Source organism: Amblyomma maculatum, chromosome 6, assembly GCF_055883805.1.
Source record: "Amblyomma maculatum isolate TAMU_Amacu chromosome 6, ASM5588380v1, whole genome shotgun sequence".
In the NCBI taxonomy this organism is placed as follows: domain Eukaryota; kingdom Metazoa; phylum Arthropoda; class Arachnida; order Ixodida; family Ixodidae; genus Amblyomma; species Amblyomma maculatum.
In genome coordinates, this window is record NC_139349.1 from 104,095,309 (window position 1) to 104,108,072 (window position 12,764).

A 12,764-nucleotide genomic window follows, 5' to 3' on the forward strand; every position below is an offset into this window, starting at 1 on the left:
ATACTCTCGCCAGCCTGTCAATGTTACCAATCGATCCAGAAAATAATTGAAACAGTTGTTTTCGTGATATAATTACTTTATGAGCCTAATTACTGTATCTTCCGCATGCTATAGTTACTGGCTGCTTGTGTTCTTTTTCTTACTTTCCTTCTGTTTACTCATTTTTAGCCATTAATTAATTTTTCTTATTGTGAAATACTTCTGTGAATGAGGTGTCATATAATGTGCCAACGCTCCTTCAATGAGCGTGGCATGCAGTTGCCTCATCAAAGTGCTGGCAGCAGCAGCAGCTTTTCGTGGCTGCTCCTTTCTTGTACCTTGCCCTAAAAGAAAACAAAACGATACTATATTTTATTTGATCTCTTTTTTTTTTTTAATTTCCTGTGGCCTTTTCAAGCAGCTGACACTGACTATACGTATAGTTCCATTGTTAAGCGGTTGTAGTTAAAACCGCAATTGAAATCCATAAATGACCGATTGGGACGAGAATTATTGCAAAAACAGTTCAAGGATATTATTATTGAACAGGATTGAATACCCGGTTGAACGCCGATGCACGGTGGCAATAAGCAGAAAACCCACTTTCCGCGTGATAATCTGCCAAGCCGAGCATTTGACGCTCCCAGTCAGTCTCCTGTACCGTGAACGTTATAACTTTATTATTATTATTATTATTTTTATGGGCTGCACGGAGATCACAAAACCACGAGGAATAATGCGATGATATACAAGTAATCACTGTCTTTACATTGCTTGCTCTATCTATTTTCCAACGCTTCCATGCTTTGCAAATTTTTAGGGACATCTTAGTGGTACGTTATGTGCGGTCATTGTCATTGCGATATATTATGCAGAGGCTTATATTATTCACGGAGGTGATCATGTGTACTGGGCCATATTACTCAACGGTCGCGTAAAGTCATAAAGATGGTGTTGAAATATTGGTAAAGCGTGGGCAATGTTGAATTACTTGATAGTGATGCAAACATTAATTGACTGTCAATAAGTATATCTGATCTGAAACGGCCCTTGTGGTATGCGACAACAGTCACAAACGGCCTGTGTGTCAAATTAGACGCAGCACTAAGTCAGCCTAAGTGTTTTTTCTTCACGTGCATCAAATGAAGATATATGAATTCTTGTCTGCACATCCTCCTTCCCTAACCTAACCTGTTTACGCGTTTGAATAAAGGTTACGCCCTGGCTTCGTGAACGCGACGGATAAACTGAAAACATTCATTTTCCTGCAGCGTTTAAATAGCTCTTAAACTCTGCCGGGCTCAGGTAGTGCTTTGCAGCAAAAAGAAACAATTCACGCAGTGCTCAAGCCACCGTAGCTATCAGCGTTGAGGCTCACCCGCCTTTATTTTTGTCACAGAGCGTCGTCGTATAACAGAGTGTCTCTTGTGTCTTGGCACCGGCGCAGGTCGGTCGTTCCTGTTCGCCTCCGACCCGACGAACGGCACCTTCACGGGCATGGAGCCCAAGCGGCAGCGAACGGCCTACACGCGCCACCAGATACTCGAGCTGGAGAAGGAGTTCCACTTCAACCGCTACCTGACCCGGCGACGGCGCATTGAGATCGCGCACTCGCTGTGTTTGTCCGAGCGCCAGATCAAGATATGGTTCCAGAACAGGCGCATGAAGTGGAAGAAGGACAACAAGCTACCCAACACCAAGAACGTCAAGAAAAACAACCCCAACAGGGCAGCGCAACAACAGCAGCAACAACAGGGGCAACCGCAGCCGCAACATCCGCAGCAGCAGCAGCATCCGCAGAACGCGTCGTCACAGGAGCCCCATCCACCACCGCACCAGCAACCGTCTCCGACGCTGCAGGTGCCCAATCCTCTCGCGTTGGCACCGCACCAGCACGCCCACCTGTTGAACAGCCACCCGCTGGGCCACCCGGCCCAGACGCATATAATGTCGCCGCTGCCGCCACCTCCCACTGTGGACACGAAGGGAGACTACGGACTTACGGAACTGTGAACCGCGTGGTCTTCTAGTGGGTGACGTGTGCCTGTGAGTGCCCTTGCCATCCGCAGAGACTCTTGATAGCCGTGCGGCAATAAGTGCGCGCTCTCCGGACACTATAACGCTCAAACCGCGAGCTGCCCGCAAAGAAGCAATCTTCGAGAGAAAAAAAAATCAAGTTCCTTTCTCAGGAGAACCCGGAGGCGCGTCCTCATTGTGGTGGTGACATCGCCGCCGCGAAAGCTGCCGCTGTTTATTACGAACACATATGCCGCGCGCCCAACGGTGTGGTGGTGACCGCATACAAAAGTGAGAAAGCGGTTGTTCGCGGCTTGTGCGGTGTATGCTGCCCCCGGGTTCGTCGTGTGTGCGTGTGCGCGTGGACCACATCCGTCGACAAGCTATAGTGCAGGTGTGTCATGCTGTTCTCTTGTAAATACAACTCAGGTTTCACGAGACATCCTCCGCGCCGTGTGGCTTTTGCAGTGCTGTGTAGTTGTCACGTCGTTACACTAAGGAAAAGGCGGTGAGGGATGGGGAGAGGAAGAGATAAAACGGGGGATATCGATGCACTCTCGAGACGCCTGACTGCTGGCGCCGCGTTTTTCTGAATCCTCCCAAGCGGCCGGGGAAATGCCTTTCGCGAAGTCAGAGAGTTCCCGCCGTGATGCCTGAGCGCAAAGCGCTGCAGACTGTTTGCAAGCCGGAAAAGCTCCTGTCGCTTCGAATCTCCTATGTAATTTAATTTTGTTAATTTTGTTTCTACTTAGGCAAAAAACAAAATCCGACCTAACGAAACGTTCTTTGCACATATGGATTGTAAGAATTAATCTCCACGTTCTTTCCTTCTTTTTTTCTTCAAGCTCAATTCAGGCGATAATTGAATCACGTCGATTTTAATGCGAAGCGTTGGATTCAAAGAAGACTTTTATTATGCCTGTATGACCGCGTACATTTCGAAATGAAGGAAGTATAGGTCATGTAAATTATTTGGTTGCCTTCCGGCAACGAGTCTGTATCATCAAATTTGGTATAGTCAAACATTGAAAATCCAAAGAAGAAAGGTATGTTTATGCTTTGCTTGAGGCTGCACACGTCTAATTATCACTCATGCTCCGCCGGGTATCTAATCCGCTGATTCAGCAGATACTGAAGCATCTAGCACGAAAACAAAAGTAAGAAATGTCTCGGAAAATATGCGGATTGATGGTGTGGGTCTCACACAAGGACAAATATATCACCTCTGCAGCATACGTGGCACGTACTTTTTCACTGAAACTACCTCACATGGAGACTGCCTATTAGAACGTGACAGGAGCTTTGCGGTTTGCGAAAAGTTCCGCAGTCCAGAGATTGAAAGGTCGACGGCTACATGATACTCAGGGGCATTTCTCTCACGTATGAGTGCTGTCACTGTGCACTGGCTAAGCATGTAAGCGTTACAACACTGTACTTGAAGTTCGCAGCGCTGAAAACCAGCACAAATACTCATGACAGGCTTAAAAAAAGAAGTGAAATGCAAACTACATTTCTAGCGGAATTGATCCTTTGTCGAGGCGGTAAGCAATCTGGCCGGGAGCATTACGGACCTCGCACATGTGACGGCGCATCTACAGCGATTGCGCTGTAGGCGTCGAGGAAGAACTGGACAGCGCTGCCAATATTCCTAAGCCTCGTTGTTCTCGCCCCCGCGTTTGCGGTTTCACCCCGTTAGGTTCAGTTTAACTATGTGTCGTTTTCCTTGTCCGGTGACCGTGACACGTCAGAAAGCTCCCGCCCATGTACGGGAAACGAGTGTGCAGTCTGCGTTGGCAGTGATCTTACATTCGCCTTGATCTTGTCCATTGAATCGGACACATGGCAGTGAAGCTTTTTCGCTCGAGTTCTTCGAGCTGATTGAACACACGGAATTCTATACCGTATATCGACAGCAGAGATAAACAGTCTTTTGTACAGTTCATTCCTCTTACTTGTGTTTGCCTTAAGTTATGAATGCTATCTTGTGAGCTCGACCACGAGCGAAATGTTTTAGCGACGTTACAGAAATATTGTCACCGTCCTAAGTGTCCTGGTGGTAGGCCTAATTTATACTCGAGTTAGATCACCTTTTTTTTTGGCGGTGTTGAAGATATTCGAAGCTCAAAAACGTCCCCATTTCTCTGCGCGTGTTCACCACTTATGCAGAGAGACAAATGGACCTTGAAAATTATTGCGTTCAATGGTTTTGGTTACGGTCTGTGATAGCTTCTGCATAGTGAATACAGAAAATTTGACAGTCTAGACATGAAAACAAATTAATTTAGCATTGAAGTACAATGACACAGACGCGCGTTCAGCGTTGCCCTATCATGAGCCACTAGCGGGAAATCTGTGATATTTTTTGCATCCTGTTTATTGTTGTCCTCCTTTTTTGTGTGTGTTCGTTGTGCTGTAGGTCGCTTCTTGAATTCCTTGGGCTATCGAGAAATATGTTTGGGAATTATATTAAAATGGTATACGGTGCAGAATCACCGCACCGCATTTTTAACTTCTGCAATTGAATGGATTAAGTCGGCCGTCATGGGAGTGAGGCGGCCGTTTCAGCGTAGCTGGGAAGGTAGACAGCAGCTTAGCAGAAACAAAGTAAAAATCCTGGTTCGGCCTTTAGTACAGTTGACAACTGACCTTAATCAGCGTTAAGCGCATACGTGTCCCATACGTAGAACAGTTTTTTTGGGGGAAAACCTCACAATTGTACGCAGGCCGGATAGAGAATTGAACTGTTATAGCTTAAACTTCGATGCGTCTGTGAAAGAAGGTGTAATATATTGCGTCATTGCAAGATTCGAGTCTCGCTTACTGTCTTGTCGCTTCTTCTTCTTCTTCTCTCCTCAGTACGCATGGCACACGCGCACAGCCGTGGACTGGCCAGGGTTTAGTGCTGGCGCAAGAAATGAATACTTGATCCGAACTTACGCTGTGTTATATATAAATTACTAAATTCGGCTTATTGACAAATCCTCTTTTTCTCTGGTATTACCTTCCTATGGGAATCAGTGGATGCCAAGAAAAGATAAAGAATATGCTGTATTGGTCTTTCTTCGGAGGCTGTATCGAGGTCGCGAAGAATGCGTGACACGAAGAATCTCAGTCAAAACGTTTCATCTTTCGTCTGCTCGCAATATTGATTTAATATCCCTGAACGAAAACGGCCTTCTATCCGGCTTCAGGCAGGTGGTCGATGATCACCCGAAGTGCTATATAGGCGTAACTCCACCATCCCGGCTTTCTCGTCAGCTCCGAAAACATTTAGGCGGGCGCCTTTATAACTTGAGATTGGTCCTTCTACCGCCAGGGAACGCCAGTTTTATTACAGCAATTGAGGTCGGCTCACCGCCACTTGCATGGGTCTATTGGGCTGGAAATTACGGGCTTTTACCTTTTATTACGCACCCGCGACGTTTCTCGAAGCGGCCTCACAATAGCGTTTGCGACTACAGGGCTTAGACTTGCAGGACCTGGCTAGCGCCAACTTTTTCTATCTCTGGTTGATTTGATTGAATGCTAGCTAAACTACTGATTTGTGCGATCGCATGTAAATTACCACGAAATTAGTGTGAGCGCACATCTGCGGTTTGACACAATTGTAGTCACAACGCGAGCGCCGATAAGAAATCAGCAAGCTGAAATGTAGGGGGTACGGCAGTGCCAAATCATGCGCGCGTATTTTGTTTCGTATTTATTGCTATTGGAATTTAAGTATTAAAAGCGCACGTAGAAGCATTTGGGTATTGGGCACTAGCCAAAGTGTAAGGAAAAATATATTGTCAACTGATATTTCTATTGTCCTCACTTGCTATTGAGCAACAAACTTAGAAAACGACTTTGAACACGACAAGCAGTATCAATCTTACTTTTCAACAGCCGTACGGTACAGTTATAAAATTTTCGGACAGACCGCCAAGAAATGTATTCTAAAACAATAGGCGGAACACCACGAAAAAAAATTGCGCCAAAGATAATGCGTGTCTACTTCGAGGTCGATCATTATTGACGGCGTCCGCATCGAGTATGGGGGCCTAATCAATTATTAAAAAGGCTGCAACATCGCTTTGCGACCGGCCTGAAAAAAGTTCGCGATCCGACAGAAAAAAAGTGAAGTCCTGTTTGTAATGCTCCCCCGTTAGTCACCGTTCCCTCTACGTTTACCTGTTCTCCACTTCTGTAAGAAATCGCTTTATACTTTTGAGCAAAATTTCCATGCTTAATAATTCCCCGTGCTGCCACCTTGTTTTGCATGAAACTCCAGAAGACAAGTCACCGTTTACCAAGCCTGAATATGCATCTTCCGTAAATTTCCGTCACAGCGCGTAAAGTTTAGCATTAACGGTATTTCCGGAGTAAACAAAACAGGAAGACGCAGGAAATGAGCATTGCATGCGTGTGTCGCTTCTGGTCTAAACATGGTGACGAGGCCCATTTGCTCTCAGCGCCTGGAGACGAACCCTCGCGGGAACGCGTGAGTCGCATGCGGAGATATATGTGACAGTAAAAGGCGCAAAGAATATTAGCGTGGAGGCGCAGTTCTTCGGACGTCTTTAAACGCGGCCGAGGACTGTTTTGTCCCCGCACCTCCTCACGTACGCATCGACCTCATGATTGTGTAGCGGTGAGGCACACAGTCGCCTGCATGTGAGGCTGCCATGTCGAGCACAGTGATCTGGATGTGGAATGTATATTTTGTCTGGCTGAAACATTTTTGTAACGTTCCCGGAGTGAATGGTAACAGCAACAACAGCAGCAAAAAAAAGAGACACCTCTATCGGCCGGCATCGAGTGCTTGTGCTATTATATATCACTGTAAGTGTTGTAGCCTTGTTATTAGAAATGAACGTTTCTTTCACATTTTTTTTTTCTTTTCTCGCTGTGAATGTTGTATAAAAACTGAGTTCATTTGAAAGAAGCGCCAATAAAAAAGAGCTGCTCGTCCCTGTACCTTCTTGGACTTGTGTTTCTTATTGGGTCTTGTACTGCGTTCCTCGTGTGCCCTCTATATACTATATATGCACACACATAAGACTTTAATGTGTCGCAGACGCTCTCAGCTACTCGTGTACATATATATGTACAGGTCGCCCTATGTCGTCAGCACAGTGTGTATTGACTGTGCATAATAGTAACTTGTAAGCTTTTACCTGAGCGGCTCAAGTATAATCGTCGTTATTACATCATCTGCAATCGTACTCTTTATGCCAACCTTGCCAATGCACGAGACCAATATCTACACGATGTAGACTAACGAGAGCATATAACGTCTCTGTGTGCCGCGTGTTCTACATATCACACAAAATACTTGACCATGCGAGCGGCATCACCGGTAGATTCATTTTAAATGGCGGATTCACACTATAGTTTCCTGCAGGACTTCCGAAGCCTCTAGTTGCTTAACCCGACGACTCCATATTTATGCCTCCATTAAGCAGGGGACTGTTGCGCAATCTCAGCCCAGGGCCGGATTAACAGAGATGGGGCACGGGTCGAAAAAATTCAGAGGGCTCCTATGACCCCCTCTCCCAACCATGTACCCTACCTCGGCTCTGCTGTCATGCTTGAGACTTGACGCATTTTAGAAATTCTACAGAGAAAACAATATTTACTAGAAGACTATGCGGACTTATGAGCATCGCCTGATCATATACTTTCCCACAGAGCACACGAACAGGCTGGCATCTAAACTGAGCTATTCTAGGAAATGACAGGACGCAAAATATTCCTCAATAATCACGACCATAAAACATAAACTTCTTGAGTGGTTATTTCTTTGGCTGATTCGATAGCGCAAGACGATATGCTGCATGTGGAACAGACTTACAGATGGTTCTTGTTCATAAGCTTTTCGCAAATGCTTGCCGTAAATACGCTTCCAATCAACTCTGTGAATGGGCCAGCAGGGCGAACTGAATCTCGCCTATAAGGCAGTGCCTCTCCAGAAACACGATATTATGATGGTTTAAAGTACGACAAATATTGATGACTGCGGGCAGCTAATTTTTTTCGAAATGATCGCACCTGTGAAGAATGACATCGTTACAAAACTGGCACAAAATTAGTTTAAACGCACTCAAATAATCAGTAGTTTATATTTACAATTACTCAGATTGACCACATTGACAAAAACAGTATATTTACACTTTGAAAATAATTTCCACATTTAAAACCGCGGAAGACGCACTTTTGCAAGTATTACACACATTTTCTGCGTTCAATTTACAGAATAAATTTGCATCTTACGAAATATAGTATCCATCTAATTGCACCGAGAAGCTACCGCCTCCGCCCTATAACGGCGGACGGAAATTTGGTGGGCACAGAAAATAGGGTGGGTATACTTAAATTCCGTCTTTAATTATATTATAGGGCAGCGTTAATGGCTCCTGTTCGCCTTCTTCCCATGCAGATCCTCATTCCCGCAGATGCACTTTCATTTAAAATAGTGTAGACACTGTGAATAGGGTGAGTATAGGGTGGACAGCCGTGCTATATCGTCTACAAGGCGAAAGCGCCCTTCCATTGTTCTTTTTGCAGAAACATTATATGTACAGTCAACCAAAAAAATACTATACCTATGTTTAAATATATTACAGGAATTCAACATTCGGGCATGTGTTCTTATAGCATGCCTGCTTTTTCATTTCCACTTTCCAGCGAGTGAATGAAGGCATTTACGTTTCTATAAGCGTTTTCAAAGCCTTTTGCTTGGAGAGTTTCTTCGGTTTCTTAATGAGAGCTTCAACATCTGAGAATCTCGTGCCTCCCCTCAAAGCAATGACAAATTACACGGGCAACTTTCAGCTATAAGCAGCCATAATTTATAATTATTAATTTATTACTTTTCTCACAAGTTTCATTGCTTACGCTCAGTTTAATAAAACACACAACTGACCTCAACAGCAGTACAGACAGAGAGGTCAGTTGGTTTGTCGGTTGGTACGAGTTGACGCCCAACTGAAAGCCAGCTAGAACCCATTGATTCTTCTTTACCATCAACTGGGACCCGCTTATTTCCAGCTGCTAGGCATCAGGAACCTGTTAATGCCTGTTGAGTACCAGCTGAAACCAGCTGAAACCGGTGAAGACCAACTAAATAGATTTGAATTTTTTTACCTATTTGGACGAGTAGAGAGTTGTACTTTGACTGGCGAAATGTGAGGCGTATAATGAGACGAACAGCTTTTGAAGCATTTGGCATTGCACTACATAAGCTCTATATTGGAATCATAGAAAATCGCGTAGAAGATGATTTGAATATTTTTCAGAACAAACCTCGAAATTCTCACTTTTTCCCAGCTCTCGGGGGGCCCCTGGGAAAGGAAGGTCCGGTTCATTTGAACCCAGAATGTCGCACCGTCTCAGCCCTACCGTTATATATCTCATATCTGCCTGCTGTATGTATGCGTGTATACTCCTTTCAAAGCTGTGGCAGGAATCGGTTGTTACTCACTTAATAAATCCTGCAGATTATTTGGTTAGACATATCTCTTTTGCGAGGACCTGAGAAGGTTGCCATGGCTTTTCTTCGCCTCCTTTGGTGGAAATGGCTGTCATGCCAACCTACTGCACCAAGCGAATGTAGCCGAAGGCTTGGATTACCTGGACCTTTTATTCTGAAAAGGCCAATCAGTGGGAGCGGAGTTAATCCGCGTCGGTATGAGACCGATTTGTGATGTGGGCCTGTCCTGTAGGCGGATGCTATTGAGTGTTCCATGGAAAAGAGTGAGGTGAGAATATATGTTATTTCCAGTTGTCTCCTTTCCGAACTTGCAGGTATCACAGCAACTCGAGAGAGGTCAAAGACAAATTACTTATAGACAGGAATATGCATGTACAAAGTATTAACAACGAATTGCGATGGACAAACTCTCTGGTCGCCCCTCAGTCCCTCTCCGTGACAGAAGAGCGTGGGGTCTTACTTAAAAGTTCTGCGGTGGCAGTTAAGTATAGGGGAATATACCCCCCACTCGCCGCACATAAAGTAACAGACTACAAGCGAGAGCTCTCTCTGACGTCACTTTGCAGCTTTCCAATTCTTCAAAAGTGAACTTAGGGTTTCTCACTCTCCTTCGTAACGTTGCCCGTGGATTGCGGAACGTCGCCTATCACGCGTGCAAACGTGCATGGGTGCCGAAGAAGCGAACATGAGCCTTCCAATACAACCAGGGTGCCAGCTGCCAACACAAGAGCACCTGGCGACTCCGCCATACGCTCGGCGGCCGATGCGATCGTTCAGTTCCTATGATATCTGTGTGCCGCTCATCGTAAACATGCTAGAAAGAACGCTGTACGTTGCCATAGAGCGAATTATTATTTATGTCTGGGTTTCTGCACAACTGGCGGACAATCCCAAAATAAGCAAAGAGACGGGAACACTAAAAAATGAAAACGACGTCGACGGTCGAACCATTACAGAGAACCATATATCCAGGTTGACCTCTACTACGTGGACTGCAGTGGACAGCGAACTCTCCCGTGAACGGGAGAGTTCGCTGTCGTTCCAGGTGGGCACGGTACGGTACAATTGTGCACATTTTCGCTCCCGAGTATTGGCAGAATATGTCAGAGCCTTTTCTTTAAATCAGAGGCATTTCTCTAAATTTCTAATGCTTTTGGTCTCTTTCCGGTAATTATTTTTTTTTTATTTATGGAATATGCCATCTCATCTGTGAGACATTGCATTTTGGACAAAGGAGGTGTTAGGCACCGCGAAAGCAGGAATGTATATTTTAATAATTTATGCAAGGCTAAACAACGTGGACTTAAAACCACTGATGATCGAACGTATTAGGTAGGTGCACCAGAAGCATTCAAATAATTCAAGTCCTCAATTTTGCAGAGGAAGAACTCGAATAAGTGGCTACATTGGCTTTCTTTACTTTACATGGTGTCCTAATCGTGTCGTTTCTCAGTAAAAACAAGGATAAAGTGTTCAACTTGCAATATATGGCGACACGTCTGCACACTGTTCTCGTGTACGGTAACCCCATGTATACACACTGAGATAAAAAAAAAAAAAAAAAAAAAGCTCGAAGGTCGATACACAAGAAGCCGAAAAACCGATCGGTGTTGGTCTGTATTCGTAATTCCCTCTCTCACGAAATTCCTGGGTGCGTTTAATTGCGACATCTCGCGAGCTGCAACCAATATATCCTGAGCGTACTAACGTGGGCACAATATTTATTTTATTTTCACACATCGAACACAATCATATGTAGAGAATTCAGGTTTGATTTGGTTTGTGGGGTTTAACGTCCCAAAGCGACTCAGGCAATGAGAGACGCCGTACTGGAGGGCTCCGGAAATTTTGATCGCCTTGGGTTCTTTAACGTGCACTGACATCGCACAGCACACGGGCGCCTAGCTTTTCGCCTATTGAAAAGTAGCCGCCGCAGCCGGGATTCGATCCCGCAACCTTGGGCACATGCAGTACTCGAGAGTCCTAACCACTGCACTACAACGACGGGGTATCTTTACACATCCAACACATTCAATTCAGGGTCGCCATACGATTTACGAAATTCACGTTGAAACCTATGAAACCAGTCACAGACACCATTCAATCGCCATTAAAGTGTTAATTCGTGCTGTCATTCAAGCATGCAGTTTGCAACGTTCCATAAACGCTGAAAGTGCTGCACTGTTCTTCAGCTCAGGTATATGGAAATCCTCGGCACGTAACGTGCGACAGGTAAAAGCGCGGCAATGAGGAATCCATTAACAAAGTAAAGAAAAATGCGCGCTTAATCCATCACGTCTAGATGAAGCGCCTGATAGAGCGGGTAAGATTCTGCGACGCATGCCTATTAAAAGAATAAATTATTGCTGCCATCGTTAAAGCAATCACTTGCAGTGTTTCAGCGAGTCGGCATTTTTAAACATTTTGTGCTTATTTTGTGTACACTGTACAGACGCAAAGAATGGACGCGATTGGCGAGTTATGGATGATCGCACTGAAACTGCACACATCGCATTATATATAGAAGGCAAAACCAATGGCTTAGTTTATTCGGCACAGGGTCTCCTTCACGTGGTGCGCACCCAAGCAGTCGCTATTGTTAACTTCTTCCGCGTAAATCCAATCATAACTACACTCGATTACTAGTATTTAGGCCTGCTGTTATCGCAAAGGCTGTTTAAGATGTGGACAGTATAGAAACTGTGTGCTTGGACTTAATGCTAGAAAATGCAGTATAGGCGCATAAGATATGAGAAACATAATTTACGCAAAAAATAACCATGGGCTAAATTTGAAGCCATATGCATTCAGGGGTTGTTGCCTAAAGAAAAGAAATACTGGCAACTAATTCAACCCATTTAAAATACACGATCTGAAAAGCAGACATAATAAGGCACTTTTTGCACAACAGGAAACAGCCCATACTTTTTGAAGAAAGCTATCAATGTTTCTGATACGGAGCTCAACCATATCGATGGGCAGCTTTTTTGTTATTCTTGATGTAACCCTAGCATCGACAGGCTCGTGTAGGTTTTTAACAGTGTGCGTGGTCCTCCTCGTGAAAAGTAACGAAAGAAGGAAAGCACGAAGTTGAACCATATACGTAACACCGTGCTAGGTCAAGGCTCAGTCCGGAAAATACTATACCCTAAATCAAGATGCCATTTACGTCCTTTTGATATTTCTTTTTTTTTTTAACGTGAATGGTTGACTCAGAAGGAACAAGGATTAAATTAACATATAAACACAAATTGACAAACAGTAATATACAACAATAACGTAAATATTGGTACGTGGC

General features: G+C 44.6%; 1 protein-coding gene across 2 annotated transcripts in view; it reads left to right on the forward strand.

Moving 5' to 3' along the window:
• Positions 1-1,992, forward strand: part of LOC146186475 (homeobox protein Hox-B4a-like) — a 36,760-nt gene extending 34,768 nt beyond the window's left edge. For both annotated transcript variants that reach the window (XM_084605694.1, XM_084605695.1), the window contains exon 2: positions 1,427-1,992. In XM_084605694.1, the coding sequence (XP_084461820.1) occupies positions 1,427-1,992 (566 nt within the window). The remainder of the gene's footprint in view (positions 1-1,426) is intronic.
• Positions 1,993-12,764: the final 10,772 nt, after the last annotated feature.